Genomic DNA, 22355 nt, shown 5'->3' on the forward strand with positions numbered 1-22355 from the left:
ATATTCTGAGTAACTCTTTTGAAGATAACTATACAAAATAACAACCTTAGTTTTATGTTCCTAACACCTTGTTTTAAAGTCTACATTGTTATTGTTTTGGGCTCTTCATTATTGTTGTCTGTTTCTTATTTTTCTTGTATTTTGTTTTGTTTTGCTCTCTAATACAGAAGGACAGATGTACATGTAGAGACTTATACATGCCTAGATCTTCTTCTAAAAGGTCTACAAGAATTGATTTTATTACGTGTAGTTATCAACAGCTACTTAGAAGAAAAGGAGACATTATGGTAGCCATTGCTGATTTCCTATCATCTTGTTTTGAAGTCCAATAATGCTTTTATTCTTTGTTTTGACTGGTTTTAGTCTGTTTGCTATTTATTTGATTTCAATATGTATGAAGGTATGGACAGCTATTTGAAGAGAACAAGAGACATTATGGCAGACATTGTTGATTTTCCTATTGTCTGGTTTTGAAGGCCGGTAATGCTTTCATTTTTTTGTTCTGATTATTTTTATAATTTTTGTTTTGTTTGAATTCATTGGGTGTGAAGAATACGGACAACTATTTCAAAGGAAATAAGAGACATTATAGTAGCCACTGTTGATTTCCTGTTGTCTTGTTTTGAAATCCTGTGTTGCTTACATTGTTTTGTTCTGATTTGCTTTATTCTGTTTTGTTTTATTCTCCTTAATATTAAAAAAAAAAAAGGGCTATTCTAGGAATTTGGTGAAACATGACTATCAGGAATATCCTTCTGCTTTCACAGAACTTTTGCCAAACACAGGTAGCCATCTGAGAATCTAGTGGATGAGCTTATAGTCAGTGGACTTACTGCTTGATACGTTACAGCATCAAAAGATTATTTTTGGAGGGTACTAATTAGACCACAAACTTGAGTCTAGTCCAATTCTCTCATTATAGAAGAAAATGATATCTGAAGAGGAATGCTACTTGTAAACCAAGTGAATTAAACTGCAGATCTCAGGATCATTAATCTAGTACTTCTACTATAATACAAATATAGTACCAACTTGAACATAACTTTTCAGTATCTTGAACGAATGACAAAACACTTAAAATAGAGGGGAAAGAACCAAATGTTAAGACTGTACTTATTATTTACCTCATATAAGATTTGTCCTGAGGCCAAACATTTTCTATCACCAAAGGCCAGTTGAAGCAAATGTAAACTCAAAATATCACCTTCACTGAAAGAAACAAATTGAGGAGACATACTAAATGTCACATTAAAACATTAAGCATCACTTACCATCTGAATTTTCTGCATACCAACACTGCATATTAAAAAATCTTTATGTGGTTGTTTTCACAAAATGTAGTCCTTCGAAATAGTAACTTTTACTTTTTATTGATTCTAACTGGGCTAACATAATTTGCATACTTTAGATAGTATCTATCTAACATCAACTATAACTTCTTACCCATTATTTTTTTTTCAAATATTGTTCCTTCCACCAGTATGTCTTATGACATATGGATACCTAAAGTAACTAATCTCTTGCAGGTTCACTCCCAGCTAGGTACAGGAGCTGTGTAGGCAAGGGTTCTGGCCAACAAAAGGTAAGCAATTATCCCATGGCTACTACAGCAACCCTTGCTTTGCAGATAACATGTCCTTTGCCGTTTCTTCTTTTTGGTCTCTTCTCCATCTTGTTACACCTCTACTTAAAATGAAGATGTTGCTCTGGACCATGAAGATAAGGACTTACAAAGATGCAAGGTAAAGGTACTAGAACAACCATGCATTTCTGAAATAGAGAGCATAGTGATATATACAGCTATGCAGAGTCATGTTGTGTGACTTTGAATCTTATTACGAATAGCTAAGCTTTCTTAAAAGATTATTTACTTGGCTTCCAACATGACATTATCCACTCCTCAGTCCTTTGCTGGCTACCCTGACTCTTGTTCTTAATCTCAAAAGTATCTCTACCGGAAAGGTTCTCAAAACAGTTCTTAACAACCTTCTTTTCTCCAGTCATTTTCACTCTAAGCTAGTAGATTTCAACCTTGGTTATTTACTATTAGAATCACTAGAAATCACTATTTCTAGTGATTTCTTAGGTCATCACTATTTCTTAGGTCATGACACCAAAAACTGATTTAACTGGCTTGAGGTAGGCATAGAAAATTCAACCTTTCCTTAGCCAGGCTTTATACAAACTACAGGCAAATAAACACTATTTTTTCTGCCCTTATCTACAACTACTCTGCGCTCTGTCCATCTGGTTGCTTTTCCTAAGATACAATTGACTTAACTCCCCTATCTTCCCACAGCTCTCCCCAGTCCCTCTCCCAACTCTAATAACCTAAAACTACAAATCCTTGTATTCCCCTCTATATCCCCTTTCCCAACTTTTATTTTTAGCATGTAACATCACATATAAATTTATAGGAAATACACATAATACTTACTATCTCTTTTCTTCACTGGAATGTAAAGAACAGAAATTTAATCTGCCTTATGTATTCCTATATTTCCTAGGGCAATTACAGATACATGGTAGATGACCAAAACCATATTGAATAACCATATGACCATACTGAATGACCAACATGACCATAAAGCAAAAACAAATGACCTCTAAAAACCAAATACTCAACGGGACAGAGCATATGCAATGAACATTAAAGGAAATACCAATCATTTTTATTCACTTTTTCTCATTACATAGCTAAATATGTTTTTAATGATAATAAGTGAAAACTATACCTATGCAATAACACAGTGTTAGGTTCACTCTATAATAATTCTTATTTTCTCTCTTTTTTTGCTCAAATGATTGTTTTCTTGGGGGAAAAGGTACCACACTACTTCTCTTATTGATGTAAATTTATATTTTAGTATACATAAAAGCTTATAGAAATCATCTCCCCATGGAAAATATCAGAAGGAAAAATAAAAGGAATACAAAAGCTGTTTCAATAAAAGCCTTCCTCTTTCACTCCCTATCACTGAAGGCCTTTAAGAATCATAGTTTTCGGGGCTGGGGATTTAGCTCAGCGGCATAAGCGCCTGCCTTGCAAGCAGGCAGTCGTGAGTTTGATCCCTGGTACCGATAAAAACGAAAAAGACAAAAAAAAAAAAAAAAAAAGAATCATAGTTTTCAAGTCAATGATCCATATTTACAACCAGACAGATTGGAATATGATATGATTCAATGGTGGTTTGTGTATTTTCATTTCAATTTTCTATATGATTGATAAATTTCAAAAGGGGCAAACCAAATTTTCATTCAATTATTCCTTACAGCAAAGGGCAGTGATGGCAAATTGAAGACATGCGTGCAGCAGTGGGCTGTTTATATCACTGAAAGTTCTAAACGGTTCGGTATCACTGGTATAGAGTAAGACAAAAATCAAGAAATAGGGCAATCTAGGGGCTGGGGATTTAGCTCAGCGGCATAAGCGCCTGCCTTGCAAGCAGGCAGTCGTGAGTTTGATCCCCGGTACCGATAAAAAGGAAAAAGACAAAAAAAAAGAAATAGGGCAATCTAACACAAAAACCCAAAATGACTTAAGTTCAGGTATCTAGAATCTTAGGAAGGATCTATAAAGGGAAACTACTAAGAATAGTAAGCAAGACACAGCATTTATATCACAAAACTGTCTCACCATCAAAGAAAGAACTCCTAAAATGAGTAATACCTGAACTATTTCAGGACTGGAAATGAGTATGCTTAACCAGCTAAAAATTGAACTGAATGATTTCTCATAAACAAAAGATGGAACAAAATTTCAGAAAACCTCAGAAAGATTAGCCGAATTACAGAAATGTACTGTAAAAATCAAGGACCATACAGTAGCAAATACAGTAGGAATAAATGACAGAAAACAAGCATGACAACAGAAGTGGGAAAATAATGAGATTATAAATTGGGCCATAAAAACCACTAAAGGTAACAATAAATTGGATATTTATCTGTACTGGGTTATCCTTTGCAATAATGCTTGAACCAAGTCAACTAAACACAATTTCCTCTTACGGCTACTACAATTACTCAAATATGTAAAAACAATCATTTAACTTTTAAGTAACTTCAACCCCTACTTGTTAATTTACAGAAAGAATCAAGTTGCCTTTGCTAAAAGAAATAAAATATAAAGCTTCCCAAAGGAAATTAACTGTTCCATTTGACAAACACTTTTAAAACCACATGTATCACACTAACCTATCTTGTGTAGATTGAACAGCCCACAAGTAACAGCAATTACGAGGATCATTCTCAGGTTCTTGAAAAGTTACGGCATATATAGGAACCCTTCCACCTTCCAATTGTGTGTAATATCTAAAACAGACAAAAATTTAGGATATTCTTAAGTTACTATTTTAGGGAAATTTGGGGGTTAAGAAACTACTGTTTACACAACCCCTGAAGTGATTTGGGAGACATTGCCAATTCATCTTACCTTTAAAAATACACTGGCATAAGACACCAAAAGTATGGCCATCTTACCTATTACCGCCCCCACAGAATTCACAGAACTGGGATGATAATTACTGCACCATATGCGAGTATTTATTATGTGTGATCTAGTTCTCAAGATCCACACCAGTTGTTCTTTCCTTTTGAGCACTTTCTTTCCCTTTCATTATCACAGTATCTATTGTACAATTTGGGTCTTACTACTTTCGGGGTTGTTTTTCACACTAAGGAGACAATATGATATTTACAAATGTGAGTTTATTTCACTTATGAGTATGATCTATTAAATGTGAGTTTATTTCACTTATGAGTATGATCTATTAAAAAAAACAAAGATCCACACCTATGTATGTCACTACCACTCTCTAATAAATGTCCTACGAAAATGAAAAGTGGCCACATCTTCCAAATTTAGCCACATGGGTTTAAAGTCAGTTTCCCATTGCCAAAAAAGAAGGTAAGTAAGAAACTGGAGTTCCCATAAGCCACTTAAAAAGCATAATTAGCCATGCTGGCTATGGTGGCACATGCCTATGATCTCAGCTACTTTAAAGGATAAGGTAGAAGAATTACAAAGTTGAAGGGTCGTAAGGGCAACTCAGTCAAAATAAAGAAGGGCCTGGGAGACAGCTCAGTGTACAAGTGCTTGCCTACCAAGTACCAGATCCAGGGTTCAATCCCCAGTACCATAAAAGAAGGAAGAGACATAATTAGCAAAACCATAATAATATTAAGAAATCAATGCTATAAAAGCCGGGTTTATCTAGGACTGCTTTAGGTGCAATTAAAAAAATCAGAGTTGGTAAAAGGATAAAAGCAAACAGAGGTGAAATAAATACATCAATATGCTCCAAGTAGAAATTAAGATCCTAAGTGCCAAGCAGGCATCTATATAACTAAAAAATCTATGTAACTAAAAAATCTATTTGCTACCTACAGGCTTTTCTTCTGTGTGTGTATGAGCGTGATATTGAGAACTAAACCCAGGGTCAAAGCATTGGGCTACATTCCCACTTTTTTTCTATTTGTGAGAGGGGCCTAAATGGCTCAGGCTGAGCTCAACCTTGCAATCCTCCTGCCTTAGCTTCCTGGAATACTAGGATTATAGGTGTGCGCCACCATGTAATATAGAGAATTTAGCTTCAAAGATAAAAGTTTCAATTTAATCATATTTTGGGGGAATTATTGACAAAAAATTTTAAAAAAGTATTTTATGACTTTGATTTTTAAAATTTTTTTCCATCTATTAAGAACACATAACAGACCTCTATTTTTCATAGCATGTGATAAAATATATTTCTGAAAGATTTCATACTACACAAATAGTTTAGCCACAGATTATACATACAGTATGAGCAAATCAGATTAAATTCATGTTCTAAATCACTTCCTTATCATATCAAATTATGATGGAATACAATGAAAAGTTACTCATGGTCAATTATCTTTCTCTTGCTAATTTGCAAACAATTTAATGTAAGATATATACTGAAAAAAGAAAGACCAATAATCAAACAAGAAGCCAGGTGTGGTGCTACCTGCCTGCAATCCCTATACCCAGGAGGTAAAGGAAGGAGGATCACAAATTTGAAGTCAGCCCGAGCTACACAGGGAGTTCAAGGCTGGCCTGGACAACATGGAAAGACCCTGTCTTCAAAAACAAATAAAAACCCAGGTGGGATGGTACATGCCTATAATCCTAGCACTTGAAAGGCCAAGGCAGGAGGACTGCTGCAATTCGAGGCCAGTATGGGCTACAAAATGAGTTCAGGAGCAGCCTGTACATGGTAAGACCCTGTCTCAAAACAAATAACCCACATAGGAAGAAAAGTTACACTTACTCTCTTTTCATGCTTTTCATATTCCAAAGTGCTAGGTAGCCATCAGAAAAACCTACAGCAAGTTGGTTTGTCCTGTTAATGTAACTAAGAGTAGAAACAGCTATTCCGGATGGGCTTACTAACTGGAAACACAGATGGCGCCCAGCTCGCATTGCACTCTCTCTAATGTGTGGCACTTCAGCCGGGATACCAGTTACAACTTCAAGGTCTAAAATGAGAAATAAAGCAAGTATAATTAAAAACTATGGATGGAAGGAACACAAAGAAACTGACAGAAAGAAACTATAGGCAACAAAAAAGCAAACTTGTCATCAATTAGTCAAATCATAAAAAAGGTCAACTGTGTCAATTAAAATAAAAAGTAATGATAAAGAATGCTGAACTGGAAAATAGCCATCCTTATCTTTACCTATTTTAATGTATAGTTCAAAAGCACAATTGCATAGTTTTAAAAATTTAGTACAAGTCCAATATTATGTTCAGCGGGATCTCTTTTAAGTATTGATTTCCTGGCCAATCACACATAAGGCTGATTATTTATTTTAAAAACAATGGTATTCTGGTCATTTTGAGACAGGGTTTCACTATGCATGCAGTTCAGACTGTCCTCGAACTTGCAGCAATCCTCCTGCCTGAGCCTTCGGAGTGCTGGGACTACAGGTGTGTGAATCCACACCCAGATTGACTACTGCTTGATTCAAATTTAGAACAACCTCTTTGAAGGAATGCCTGATTCCAGGCCTCAAACAGGAGATATGTGGATAATTCCTGTACATCTTTACTAATGAGTGTCAGATAACAAATAGGCTCCAAAGTATCTTCATCAAAATGTAAAACATTAATCTTTACTCAAAGCTAACTTACATTTACAAAAAATATAAATGACCCTCATCAAACCACACAGTTAATAGTCTTGAATTATTACTGTTTTGTGGTACTGGAGATGAAACCTTGGGTCCCTTACTTACAAAGATGTGCACTACCAAGTATTAAGCTGTACCCCTAGTCTTAAGTTAATTACAAAAAGTGAGGCATTCTACCAAATGAACAACTTCTTAATTATGCCAGTCAATGACACATTTGGTTCTTTGGTCTATTTCTGGTCAGATTTTTCTACCACTTAGTTTGAATCAATCAGTTTTACTATACCAACAATTTTTGTAAGTTATACTCACTATAAGTTAGATAAAATGCAGATAGTATCTATTTTTATTTGCTTTAACAATTATAAATCCTGTATGGCTGGAGAATTTTACACTGGCTGGAAGTTTTAAGACTATATTTTCAGCCCTTATCCCCAAATTTACTTAAGAATAAAGCATAAATATATGTATATGCAAAGAGATTAACAATCCTACCTTTTTCAAGGCCTACTTTAGCATGTGAACACTGACAAAATAGAGAACCCATGCAAGAATAATTCACAGCAGTGGGAACATAAAACAAAAGAAATACAAATATGCAAACTATTTACTATACCACGTAAAACTTGAAGCCACTTTAAAAAATATTCCACTGAATCAGAATATTCAAACGCTCAATTTTTAGTTTCAAGTATAAAAAATAACTAATTACTTGATGCTTCTATTTCATTTTGATTGCATGATAAGTCATCCAAACACAGGTCAACAAGAAGGATCTGTCCAATATCAGTTACCACAGCTGCCACACCAAAAAGCCATCGCAGGCTTGGGTGTAAATGCTGAGTGCTTGCACTGGCTCCTCCATGACTAATTATAGGTTCAATAGCTGTTACCTAGAAAACAGAATGCATGATTGGTTGGAAAAGATAACCAACAGTACATAAAAAAATTAAAGCAGTTTTAACAATGAAATCTTCATATATACTAGGAATTATAACTATTACTTAATATATTTTTAAGTTATATAATGATATTTATTAAAACCTTAATGGATGCCAGTTACTATACTAACAACTCATTTAACCTTCACAACAATCCTTTGATACTGGAGTTTATGTAATTATCTGTTTCAAGATGAAATAACCTGAGGCTTAGAACATGAGTCAAATTATAAAAACCGTAAAATCATTAAGCATTAACTCAAATTAGTTTCACTTTAAAGTTCCCAGCCACAAACACACAAGGAGTATACAACTTAAGAGTAAAAACAAACCGTTCCAGAAAAATGTACTGTATACTCTTTAAAATGAAACAACAACAAAAAAACCAACCTTGCCCAAAATATGTAAGATTAAAATTTTGAGGCTATAATTTATTTTACAGACAAAAGCCCAGCTCTTTATATCATTAGTACACAAAAGATTATGCAATGCTACTAATCCTGAAAGCTATAATTTCACAGATTTTAATTGTGGTAGTATCTATAATAATATAGCGTATCTGTTTAATTCCCCAGTGAGAGGTATAAAACTGTCTGTTTGCATTCCTTATGCAAATATTATATGAAGTGATTATAACATTACTTTAATTCTAGAAGAGGCAATGTAAAACATTTAGAATACTATGCTTCTACTCAAAAACTAGTTGGTTTGACTTTCTTTGACAGTAACTTTAGTTCTTTTTTCCTTTATCACCCATCCACTGAACTGAGCAACCAGAAATTAATTAACTCTTGTTCCTCCTTAATTTCTTTTCCCCATTGTGGTACTGTGGATTAAATCAAGGTCTTCTCATTGAGCTACAGTCCCAGCACCTCCCCAACTTTCTAAGACAGGGTCTCACTAAGTCACCCTAACTGGGCTCCAAACTTGTGATCCTCTTGCCTCAGTATTCCAGAGAGCTGAGATTATAGCTGTGTGTGACCACACTCAACTCAGTTTCTCTTATTTAAAATGATCAGTGAGTTCTGTCAGGAAGTTACCTTCTGAGTATCTTTGAATATGTTTCTTCTCCATTTATATTGTCATTTTGTTGGTTCAATTCATATTATTTACCTTGATTACAACCATCTCCTTGTTTTTCCTTTTACAACACCTTTCCAGACTCAATCTAAGGGGCTTTTAGAGTTCTGCTTAAAACTTAAATCACTACACACTTAGGAGAGAAGGCCCCTAATTAAAAACAAGGACATTCACAATCTGAATTCTATTTTTAGCTCCCACTTCCTCCTCTCCTTCACCCCCAGTAGTTCTAAATTAAGTCATTTCCCAAATGCTTCCAGTACTGTTACTTTCTTTGCTTGAAATATCCAACCTTTTTGAGTAGAAATTATTCACATCCCAGTGCTTCAATTTAACAAAATATTTTATAATCAACTAGACTGCAATTTTATGCTTTGAAAGTTGGATCAAGTTCAATTAATTTATCCCCAGAATTAGTACATAGCTGGACTTATACTATAGTAAGCACTCAATACACTAAGTTAATTCTGCCTCTAAATTTTTTCTGCTCTATTGTGCTCATCACCATTCACAGGGACATATAAGACACCAGACTACAGACTAGTTTGGTCCTCTACATTATCTCATTATGCCTCAGTTTTTCAACAATCAGTCATGAAGCTTGCTTTTAACTTTAGAAATTCTATTCTAATGACTTTTCTCATCATATATGTACATCACATGATGTAAATATATAATATACACAATAAATACGTCATATAATATATACATTATATGTGTACATATACATGGAAAGGTATACCTCTACACATCATGTATTAAGGGAATTTCACTGATGATTTGCTTGGTTTTGTGTTTTGGGGTGGTTTTTTTTTTTTTTTCAGGTGGGGTTAAGCCATGTTGTCTAGGATGGCCTCAAACTCAAGTAGCTGTGATTATGCACCACAGAACCCAATTCTCTGTCATGATTTTATATTTGTGTCCCTGTGTATATTTTTAAGTATACACTTCTTTTCTAACTAGATACACATAGAAAAGCAGCAATAAATCTGTTACACAGCCTAGAATTTAGAGTTATTATTGGTTAAGATATCAGGCATATGAAAGGCATACATACATTAGAATAAATGATGACTATAAATGAACCATTAAATATATTATTAAAATCTTAATAGTTAAGATATTTTTCATATTGCTCCAGTTACAAGCTCAAAAAGAAGAAATGTTCTAAAAACTTCTAGTAACAAATATATTTTTATAAGCTGAATGTATTCATAGAATATGAGGGATAAGAACAAGTCTCAGATGATACTTTTCACATAAAAAAATTAAGAACATCACATGTCATTCGTTACTATTTTTCCTTTACATTTTCTAGCCAAGAACAAGTTATAGCTTAAATGTTAAGTTCTTTTATTAACATCTTAACTTTTTATGAAAAGTCATCTATACATAAATGGAGATTAATGTTAAATGCAAAGTTCAATACATTTTCCAAGTAAATACATCCTTGGGAGCCTTTCTTTAGTAAGTAGAATATACAAGTGTCTTAAACAGTACCTACCCTTCCAGGAAGAATAACTGCTTTAACCACTCTTGATATACCCAGGTCATAAAGACAGAGAACACTCCCTTCTGCTTCCTCCAATCCTATTAGTAATCCAGTTCTCTTCTGCCAAGAGAATTCTTTCACCGCAAGGACTATAGGAGGATGTTCATTTAATCCACTGAATCTATATGCAGACAACCGCTTTCCTGTGACAGAGTTGACAACTTCAAGCTGTGGACCACAAGCCAAACAAGCAAGTCCATTTTTCCCTGGGGGGAGGGGAAACAAGCAAATATATAATGTATGTACACAACAAAAGTAAACAAGTTAGCTTTTTCACATATATAAATATATAATACATAGCTCATTAACACGGAACTTTATATATCACCTCTCCCACCCTCCAATTTGAAATCTAAGCACTTATTGAACAGAGTGAGTCTTCAAATTAATAAACTGAGTACAACTATAATAATCTTCAGTAAAAATACCATACTATGTACATGAATACATTATTTCATCTACTCATCATGATACAACAGAGATAAGGCAACTGAATTCAACTTATACAAAGTCACACTTACAAAGTAACAGGGTACTGAAGTATACTTCCAGTCTATCTTAATTCCAAATCTCATACTTTCACCACTGTATCACACACTGCCTAGCCCAGCTCGGTGGTGCCCACCTGTAATCCTGGTACTCTGGGAGGCTGAGGCAAAAAGATCACAAGTCTGAACCCCCTCTAGGCAACTTAGGACTCTGTGAGACCTTGTCACACAGTAAAATATTTAAAAAGACTGAAAAATGTAGCTTATTATAAAACCCTGGGTTCAATCCATAGTGACACACACACACACACACACACACACACATAAAAACAGAGCTACAAAATATAACAGTATATTAATCCTAGAGTTCACACTCTGAGAAAACAAGACATTAGCCAAACAGGAACTCCTTGACCTGCTGGTCATGTTTAAATTTTATTCTGCCTATAATGTGAAGTTACCAGAGCATTTAAAGTAGGTCAGTAACAATCTGATGTATTTTTAAGTGTTACCAGAAGCAAAGAATGAACAAAAGGAAGTATAAAATACAAGGAGATGATTCACTGGTGTCTGTGGATAGCAACAAGCAGTGTCCATAGAGATTCATGTTAGCAATAAAACTAGCAGGCTTTGTTTGTTGATGAATTAAAGAGGGAGAGGTGAATGACACAGAAAATCTAGAATGTATCTTGAATTTTCACTTGTGCAACTAAATAAATGGTGTCCATACTGTATCCAGACAGCTGAATATACCTGATGGGTTACTGTTAGTTGAGGAATGCTATACACTGCAGTTTAAGAAACAAGATAGAGACCCTGAATACCAGGATTCAAAATGCCTTTCTACCACTTCTTAGCTGTGTAATTAGGATCACTGTGTAATTATTTAGCCCACTTGATTCTCAGCTACATAGAACACTGTCTACTTAGAGAAGTTTTATACCTACCTCAATGAAAACCTGTAAGAATGCCTGGCATATAAGTAAATACTGTCACTAATTTTAATAGTCAAAATAAAAAACTATAAATGGCTACAAGACTGATATATACACTTTGCTGCTTTCCTGATGGGAAGGATGGCTGTAAAATTCATTTTCAGAAGTTTTCACCAATATTTTTCATTATAATAAAATCTATAATGGCTGCTTTCATATGGTTCTCTGCTGTAGTCCATAATCTAAAAACTGTAAATTAAGTTCATGTTCAGATTAGTGGGATTAGGAAATAAGACTTTCTGAAAATAAATACTTTTATTATCAAGGGTCCTAAAATTAGACTTTTCTATTCATAAGATTGTTAATGCCCTAATCCAAACTCATCATCCAATAAAACTTACTAATTATAATAAGAAAATCAGATGTGTATCTCTACTTTGCAAATACATTCAATACCAAAAGACACAGATATACAAATATGTATTTTAATAAAGAAAAATTAATAATCCTCCAGACATTGATAAATAATGTATTCTAGTGTACAGAGGTATTACTTATGTAAATGTCATGAGGCCACCCTACACAGGATCTGCTGTTTTTTCTTTCACGTTAAAGAAACTATAACATACACTTATACTTATCTTTTAAAATCAGTCAAATTGGTAAGTTTTGAGCAACATTATTTTACCTGCAGCAAATTTTCCCCGCAGCACAGATTCTAATGTTATTTCATCTTCTCCAAGGGCTTGAATAGTCACTTGTGGGAAACGTAGAAGCTCACTAGTCACTTGAGCTATTAAGTCTCGCATATTTCCACTGCAAATATTTTTAAAAGATAACATTATTATGTTACATGTAAACTACTGTATCACACAATTATTTCCAACCTGGACCATACCAGAAAAAGAGCTACCACACCAAAGTCAGTAAAATAAAACTAAAATCTGGTAATAAAATACATTTTTAAATACAATTAGGTCTGAGATATTCTCCCCTAAGGAAACATTCCTTAAGAAAGCATTCTCAAACAGTCTTAGTAACATAAAGGTTTATTAAACCACATGTCCTAAGAATATGCTTTATTCCCTATACTGTTTGAAAACTAGTTCAATCCCATTCACTTTATTGCCTAACCTATTTTCAGAAAATCAGAGGGACAAACTAATTTGTTTTCCAAAAATTACCTCTTCAGTAAAAAGAAAGCTCATTTTAAAAAGTCCAAACCCATAACACAAAAACTGGATTTGTATGTTTAACCCCATTCTCAAAATATGAAAACTAGATATCCTAAATGATCTGTCTCCACTGTAAACAATCAAAATATAAAACTATCTTTTTGAGTAAGTTGGCAAAGCATAAAATGAAGAGAAGGTAGGAATTTGGGGAGGATTTAACCTGCTTTGGTCTTGAGTATTAACTACCAAATCTAATCCTGGTGACCCTCATCTTGTTTTGAGCAGTCTTGAATTTTACAGAGGCAGAAGATAAAGCTTAGGGGTAAAAGCTAACGCAAAGTAAGAACCTCCCTCACCCCCATTAAATTCCACAGGGCTATATAATATATCACCACATAAATGACAGAAACACTTATTAATGCAGAATGGGAAGTACTACTATATAGCTATCTATTTTGCCATGGCTTTGAGTCTCTACTCAGAAAAAGAAAATACCCTTCACACAAATTTATGACCAGAATAAATACAAGCTGTAATCCTCAGGTGAAGAATTTATTATGAAGTAGTAAAGTCTCAGAAGTTGGTAAGACATCAAACAACCCACAGAAACAAATAAATATCCTCTGGAATTTCAAGGAATTCTCAAGGATGAAGTTTCAAAGAAAATAAGCTCACAATCAAAATAATGATCAACAGCCCCCAAAGAATCAGACTACCAAAGTCTTCAGATATAGAAATTATCAGTGAATAGAAAATGTCTAATGTGTTTATGGAAATCAAAGATTAGCTTGATGAGAAGGAAACCATAAAAGTTATAAGAAAAATGGCCCACTAAATTTTTTTTAAAACGCTCTAAAAATTAGAAATACTGCAATCTCAGCATTTGGGTGACAGAGGTAAGGATTACTGAGTTTGCAGCCAGCCTGACTACATAGTGAGTTTAAGGCCAGCCTGAACTACACAGCAAGACTTTATCTTAAGTCAAAAAATAAAAAAAGTAAAATTTGAACTTCAATAAAAAACTCCATAATAATAATTGATTAGTTATAATATACAATATAAAGTGTCAGAATATTAAATAAAAGTAATAGAATACACATGCAGACTAGCTACATGTATGAAACATCATAAAGACAAGCAAAACTAAATAATATATCGCCTAGGGACGCAAACATGAGGCAAAAATATTAAAAATTCTGTTGAGTGCAGGTTGAGCATTCCTAACCTGAAAATCTAAAATCCTCCAAAATCCACATTTTGCAAAATGTGACACCATAAGTGGAAAAATCCACAGTTGATCTCAAGTGACAAGTCAGTCAGGAACACTAAAAATACTGTATAGCTTACAAAATAATACTTTCAAAGCCGTTTACCAAATAAGTATTTTATATCTATTATTTAAAAGTTTTTTGAAACAGGATCTCACTATGTAGTTCAGGTTGGCACCAAACTCATAGTGACCTTGTCTTAGCCTTCTGAGTGCTGGGATTACAGCACTGAGTGCTGGGATTAACTCTGGCCTATTAAAAGATGAACAGTGTAAATAATCTAAGCAGTGGTACCCTTAGAAAGTTAGAAGTTAAAGACTATTTAACTTTGGGTTCTTAAAGCTGTTGTTTTCTTAGTAATTCCCTTCTACCTTCCTCATGCACCAGATAAAGCCCTTTAACATTTTGAATCTATTTCTAAATTTATTCAACCAACATGAAATGCATACTGCATCCTAAAGTGCTATGGTACACACTGAATTCAGAACTCTCTTTTCTTGGTGCATTACCATCATCTCACTTCTAAGAAAACTTGTTTCTTAAGAATTAGGAAAACAACTTTCCTACTGTTATTTAATTAGGTTTGGGTTCTATACAGCCAAAAGAGAGTGAGGAAAAAAAAGTGCTTTTAGTGACCCAGGGATTACAAAAGGGTTCTGAATCTTCCAAAAACATCTATACCTATTTCAGACAAGATTTGCTGCATTCAGGGTAGTATGGCCATAGACTCAATGTCTATCTCAAAGGGGTAATTTTTTTTTCCTCAAAGGTCTTCCTGTCTGAGAAATACCAAGTATACAATAATCACAAGATCTATCCAGAGTATTAAAAAGGGCACAAACTTCAAACTGAATAGAAATCTGAATCCAGGTTCTAACACTTTCTAATACATGTAATTTGTTAACTTCTATATTCTATCTTCTTTTCTCAACTAAGCTTCTAGAAAAGGGGACTCTAGACCTATGAGGGGACCCAAAGGAACTTACAAAAAAAAGTTCCATGAGTGTAAGTTTTTCTAAGTTAGAACTAAGCATTTCAATCTATAAAACAAAAATAGGCTTAACGACTTTACAAACTTAAGCACATTGATATAACTTTTAAAAACTTTAGCATGTGAAAAAATCTCATATGAAGACATAAAAGATAAAGATACTATGTTCAGCATCGTACAAACCTAACTAAAATCCAAGCGTTTTATGACATGTTAGCATCAGCAACCTCTAAAAAATAATTTACAAGGTTTCAACTCCTTTTCAAGGTCTGAGAGGGAAGAGCAGGAACTCTTGTGGCTATGAATGATAACGCTGTTCATCTCCTGAATAAAACACAAACAGATAATGGCACTCCTCTCCTCAAGAAAACTTGAGTAATACACGGAAATTGACACCACAACATTAGGCAATCAAAGCCCTCCACAGTCTATATATCTTTATACTGCCCAAAATCCCTTCATTCAACAGCTTGCTATGGGTTAGTATTTTCATTTTATTATACAGTTCATCATCTCCATCTGTTAAAGTCACACCCACCATTCAAGGACCAATTTTCCAGAGTGTGATCTCATCTCATCTGCATTCTTTCTACATTCATATTACCAATTCTAAATGTGACTTTTTGATCTCCTAATGTAGCAAGTTGTCATCTCAAAAAAACAAAAAACAAAAAATAACTGTAACTTGTGTGTGCCAGTGTTCTTCACTACACTATAAATTTCTAAAAGGAAAAATAAAATCACCCACTCTTATTATTGGGCATTTCATAAATCAATACTTCAAAACCAACAAGTCTAAATATTCAGTATATTAGGATAGATTAATGACAATACTATCAGAAACATGGGACATATGCTAATCAAAAAAATCAAATTAAAAAAAAATTGGGTCTGCCTTATTTTTAACTATACACTATTTCAGTCTAAAGAACAGCACAAAATTCATGGAACTATTAAAATATTAAAACAAAATACCATAAATCAGTTTTCTGATGCACAGCCCCAAAGAAATAATTTTACCACAAAAAATTGAACCTAATCTAATAATTATCTGAAAAAAAAGAAAAAATTATATTGCAAATATACTTAACAAACATCTCTACATAACATTCTGTATGCAATTTTACTTTTTTTTTTTTACTAAAAAAACACGGAATTATGGCTTAAATGTAAACTACCACTGGCCCCAGAAACCTCCAACTGTTTAATAGTTGTTTTTTTCAAAATAATTCAAACATTTATTAATCATCAACTATATTTAAAATGCTGTCTTTAGCCACTCCTGTAATCTCAGTTTGTGGAAGGCTAAGCTGGGAAGACTGAGGCCAGCCTGGGTCACATAGTGAGTTCAAGGCCACTCTGAACTACAAAGTGAGACCCTGTCTCAAAAAACAACCAACTAACTTACCAAAAAAATCCCCCCAAAAAACAAATACAAATCATTGTGTTTAAAACATCATATTACAAGGGCAAAAAGAGGACTTTATTCTAACCTCAAAGAGTTTCCATCCTAGAACAGATTATAATTAACCATAAGAATAACAGGCACAAAAAATAAATGTTACAATAGAGGTAAACATGCTATGAAATCCTAGGAGGAAAGTGGAATGAAGGGAAATGACAGTGTGAAGGAAAAATGGCAGTTAGAAGGCAGATTTAAAGTCAGGGAAGTGACTCAGCCCTGTAGTTCCAGGACCTAGTGAGACTGAGGCAGGAAGATCTCAAATTTGTGTTCAACCTGGACAACTTAGGAAGCCCCTGTTAGAACACAAAGGGATGAGGCTCAGTGGTAGAGTATCTCTGGGTTCAATTTTTAGTACCACAAAGAAAAGGCAGATTTGAAATTTAAGAACTAGAAAAAAAGATGGCACTTCAAACTGAAGATGAGTGAAAAAACAGAAGTTTAAGCACCTCTTCAGGAGAAGGGGCTAAGGACGAAGCTAGATCAAATATTTAGTGAAATTAAACTTAATTTTTTTGGAGAAAAAATTTCCTGATAATTTGCGCTGTTTAGGACCTTATTCATTTTTACTTCCTCTTAAAACAAGATATGTGTACCCCCAAACAGCTGTATTATTTCAAATTTTTACAGAATTATGTGAATTGGTCATTTTAGTACATTACCGAAAAAACAGAATTTAAAAAGTAAGTTAAAAATAACAGTACTGAGAGAATTTAGGCTTCTTACAGCATTTACCACTCTTGTCATCCAAGTGAAGTCCTCGGAAATAAGTATGCCTATCCTAATTTCTCCTCACTCTACACCTTTTAAGTCAGAGCTCATGAAAGACATTTTTAAAATCCACAGACCTTTCGGATATTAGGAACAAACTGAAGACCAGAACTTCTAAAAGACCTACGAAAAACCCAACGTCCTTCCTCCAACTGACTTTTAAAAACTATCGGTGGAGGGGGGTGCAACTGAAGAAGAGCGCGCGCGCGCGTGCACGCGCCAGGAACTGTCGAAACCCAAGAATCCGTCACCATGATCAAAACTAAACAAAAACAAAAATAACGTTTATTTCCTATAACTGCACATGTCCAATATGAACTGTTATGACCTCCCAGGTGGGGTAAACTACGATCAAAACTAAACAAAAACAAAAATAGCATTCATTTCCTATAACTGCACATGTCCAGTATGAACTGTTATGAGCACAAAACTGATCTATCCCCCCAACCTCCCACGTGGGGTAAACTATGATCAAAACTAAACAAAAACAAAAATAACGTTCATTTCCTATAACTGCACATGTCCAGTATGAACTGTTATGAGTACAAAACTGATCTATCCCCCCAACCTCCCACGTGGGGTAAACTACGATCAAGACTAAACAAAAACAAAAATAACGTTCATTTCCTATAACTGCACATGTCCAGTATGAACTGTTATGAGTACAAAACTGATCTATCCCCCAACCTCCCACGTGGGGTAAACTACGATCAAGACTAAACAAAAACAAAAATAACGTTCATTTCCTATAACTACATATGTCCAGTATGAACTGTTATGAGTACAAAACTGATCTATCCCCCAACCTCCCACGTGGGGTAAACTACGATCAAGACTAAACAAAAACAAAAATAACGTTCATTTCCTATAACTGCACATGTCCAGTATGAACTGTTATGAGTACAAAACTGATCTATCCCCCCAACCTCCCACGTGGGGTAAACTACGATCAAGACTAAACAAAAACAAAAATAACGTTCATTTCCTATAACTGCACATGTCCAGTATGAACTGTTATGAGTACAAAACTGATCTATCCCCCAACCTCCCACGTGGGGTAAACTACGATCAAGACTAAACAAAAACAAAAATAACGTTCATTTCCTATAACTGCACATGTCCAGTATGAACTGTTTTGAGTACAAAACTGACCTATCCCCCCAACCTCCCACGTGGGGTAAACTATGATCAAAACTAAACAAAAACAAAAATAACGTTCATTTCCTATAACTGCACATGTCCAGTATGAACTGTTATGAGTACAAAACTGATCTATCCCCCAACCTCCCACGTGGGGTAAACTACGATCAAGACTAAACAAAAACAAAAATAACGTTCATTTCCTATAACTGCACATGTCCAGTATGAACTGTTTTGAGTACAAAACTGACCTATCCCCCAACCTCCCACGTGGGGTAAACTATGATCAAAACTAAACAAAAACAAAAATAACGTTCATTTCCTATAACTGCACATGTCCAGTATGAACTGTTATGAGTACAAAACCGATCTATCCCCCCAACCTCCCACGTGGGGTAAACTACGATCAAGACTAAACAAAAACAAAAATAACGTTCATTTCCTATAACTGCACATGTCCAGTATGAACTGTTATGAGTACAAAACTGATCTATCCCCCCAACCTCCCACGTGGGGTAAACTACGATCAAGACTAAACAAAAACAAAAATAACGTTCATTTCCTATAATTGCACATGTCCAGTATGAACTGTTATGAGTACAAAACTGATCTATCCCCCAACCTCCCACGTGGGGTAAACTACGATCAAGACTAAACAAAAACAAAAATAACGTTCATTTCCTATAACTGCACATGTCCAGTATGAACTGTTATGAGTACAAAACTGATCTATCCCCCCAACCTCCCACGTGGGGTAAACTACGATCAAGACTAAACAAAAACAAAAATAACGTTCATTTCCTATAACTGCACATGTCCAGTATGAACTGTTATGAGTACAAAACTGACCTATCCCCCCAACCTCCCACGTGGGGTAAACTACGATCAAGACTAAACAAAAACAAAAATAACGTTCATTTCCTATAACTGCACATGTCCAGTATGAACTGTTATGAGTACAAAACTGATCTATCCCCCCAACCTCCCACGTGGGGTAAACTATGATCAAAACTAAACAAAAACAAAAATAACGTTCATTTCCTATAACTGCACATGTCCAGTATGAACTGTCATGAGTACAAAACTGACCTATCCCCCCCAACCTCCTACGTGGGGTAAACTACTATCAAAACTAAACAAAAACAAAAACAACGTTCATTTCCTATAACTGCACATGTCCAGTATGAACTGTCATGAGTACAAAACTGACCTATCCCCCCCAACCTCCTACGTGGGGTAAACTACGATCAAAACTAAACAAAAACAAAAATAATGTTCATTTCCTATAACTGCACATGTCCAGTATGAACTGTTATGAGTACAAAACTGATCTATCCCCCAACCTCCTAAACGGGGTAAACTCCAGGGATTTGCATCCCTCCGGGAGCCGTGGCATACAACCCTAATCCCAGCACTTTGTGGAGCAAATAGGCTGGAGGATGGCAACTTTGTGTCCCGCTTGTAAAACTGCAGGATCTCATCTCAAAAACTAAAAAAAGCCGAGGAAGCTCAGCGTCCAGTAGGCCCCAAATCTCTCGTACCAGAACGAACTTTAAACTTAAAAATTACAGCCGGTCGGAGTGGCGCACGCCTGCACTCCCAACACTTTGGGTGTATCGCTAAATTGTCTAGACTGGGCTCTAACTTGACGACGTTCCTTGCCTCAGCTTCATAGAGTGCTGGGAGTGCCGCAGGCGTGCCCCACTAAGACAACCCAGGACACCCTGTTTCAAAAATGAAAAAATAAGTCTGGGCATGAAACTCACTGCGAAGGCCCTGGCTTCAAATTCTCCAGTACTCCCTGCCCCCAGAAATACTCTTATCAGATCAAATCACGATCTCGAATCACAACACAAACTTTGTTCCCTGCCCCGGACTCACCCAAACCAAGTCTCCGAACACGGGGACCACATACTAACGCACGACAGTCTCAAAGCCTCGGAAGCCTCCCCGGGGGGAAGCCCCGTCATGGCTCTGACTGCACCAGAGGGCGACCGTGAAGGAATCGCTAAGGAAGGCGAGGATCTGACAGCCGGCGGGGGCATCCAACGCTGACGCCTCCCTGCCATGTGTCGCAGCTCCGCAGGAACAACCTTATATAACCGGCGCCCGGGCGTTCCAGCCTGAGGTACTGGTCGCCGCCTGCGCGCGCCGCCTCGGGCCCGATCGGTGAGTCCCTCGAGGCCAAGGTTCCCCGCGCCGTGGAGCGTCCGGCCTAGGCCCCGCGCGGAGGCCTGAGCACCGAGCGACCAAGGCCGCACCAACCCGCCCCGCCGCGCGGCCCAGCCCCTCCAACCCGGAGTACCTGAGGGCACGCGACCAGGCCACCGAGTCCCGGACGCGGGGCGAAGCGAGGGTCCGTCACAGCATCTCCCGGGAGACGCGGGCTGTGCGTGCGCCCCTCGGATCGCCGGCCTGGGCCCGCTCGCCGCTCAGCTGTGAAGACGCTGCCCCTTTCCTCGCCGCGGGCCTCCTCCTCTCGAGACTTTGCCGCCTAGGCTCGGACACCACCGGCGCCGCTCAACGATTTACCCTGGGCGGACGCCGCGAGACCCACACACACCCAGACTCAGCGGGAGGGGGTGGAGGGGGCGGGAAGGCTCGGGAGGGAGGGGACGCCGGGAGCCGATCGCGGCCGCTGGGGTCGACGTTCTCGCGAGCGTTCCGGACCTGGGCGCCGGCTCCGCGGGAATTTCAAACTTCCTGTGAAAGGAGGTGGGGGCAAGGGAAGGGAAGGGAAATAGCGTTGGGAAGAGCGGCTCACTTACGTAAAATAGAGTCTCTCTCCGCCCACGGAAGCTACTGGGTAGAAAGACTACAAATCCCACAGTGCCTTGCGCGTGGGGCTGCTCCGGCGTTGGAAATCGTACTCTGCCCCTGGTGGCCGCGTCCAGGCTGCGTCCCCGCTTTATCAACAAACCCATAATAATCTTTCCCCCATTGGCATCCGTGGTTTTCTTTCTGTTCTACACTTGTCCTCCGTGTTTTTCTTTTTGTGCCCGCTTTCAGGTCCCAGCAGGGCACTAGACTTCTGGGGAAATTCTTTTGCTCTTCCTGTATTTTTTTTTTCAAATATCCTCGTGCTTTCGTGGTCAAAGGTTCTTACCGATTCCCCATTTCCATCTAGCCTTTTTGTCAAAATTTTACCTGATGTTGGATACAAGCTCTGTTTGCTTGTATACGCAAGACTGTGGGTTTAATTCCTTCACAGGGAGAAAGAAAAATAAAGAAGAAATTACTCCAAATCTGTTACCTTTTTGATTCACTACCTTACTTTGAAACGAATTTCAAACAAATACATGTGCAATGTGTCCCAAATACTCTGTAGCAAATAAGAAGATTATAACATAGCAGAGTGACGATGCTAGCAGGCTACTCTCTTACTGCTAAGATTTGTCT

General features: G+C 36.5%; 1 protein-coding gene across 2 annotated transcripts in view; it reads right to left on the reverse strand.

Moving 5' to 3' along the window:
• Ahctf1 (AT-hook containing transcription factor 1) overlaps positions 1-21986 on the reverse strand; it is a 67769-nt gene extending 45783 nt beyond the window's left edge. The window contains exons 1-7 of one of the 2 annotated variants that reach the window (XM_063236772.1): positions 21262-21986; positions 12838-12965; positions 10679-10932; positions 7866-8046; positions 6291-6498; positions 4195-4311; positions 1125-1209 (exon numbers count right to left, since the gene is read on the reverse strand). In XM_063236772.1, coding sequence (XP_063092842.1) covers positions 1125-1209; positions 4195-4311; positions 6291-6498; positions 7866-8046; positions 10679-10932; positions 12838-12958 — 966 coding nt within the window. In that variant the 5' untranslated portion in view covers positions 12959-12965; positions 21262-21986. Of the gene's footprint in view, positions 1-1124; positions 1210-4194; positions 4312-6290; positions 6499-7865; positions 8047-10678; positions 10933-12837; positions 12966-20837; positions 21226-21261 lie in introns of those variants that run through there. The other variant, XM_063236771.1, reaches the window with a different exon arrangement.
• Positions 21987-22355: the final 369 nt, after the last annotated feature.

This window comes from Cavia porcellus, unplaced genomic scaffold, assembly GCF_034190915.1.
Source record: "Cavia porcellus strain 051 isolate PalLab524CR breed Dunkin Hartley unplaced genomic scaffold, mCavPor4.1 scaffold_26, whole genome shotgun sequence".
In the NCBI taxonomy this organism is placed as follows: Eukaryota; Metazoa; Chordata; class Mammalia; order Rodentia; family Caviidae; genus Cavia; species Cavia porcellus.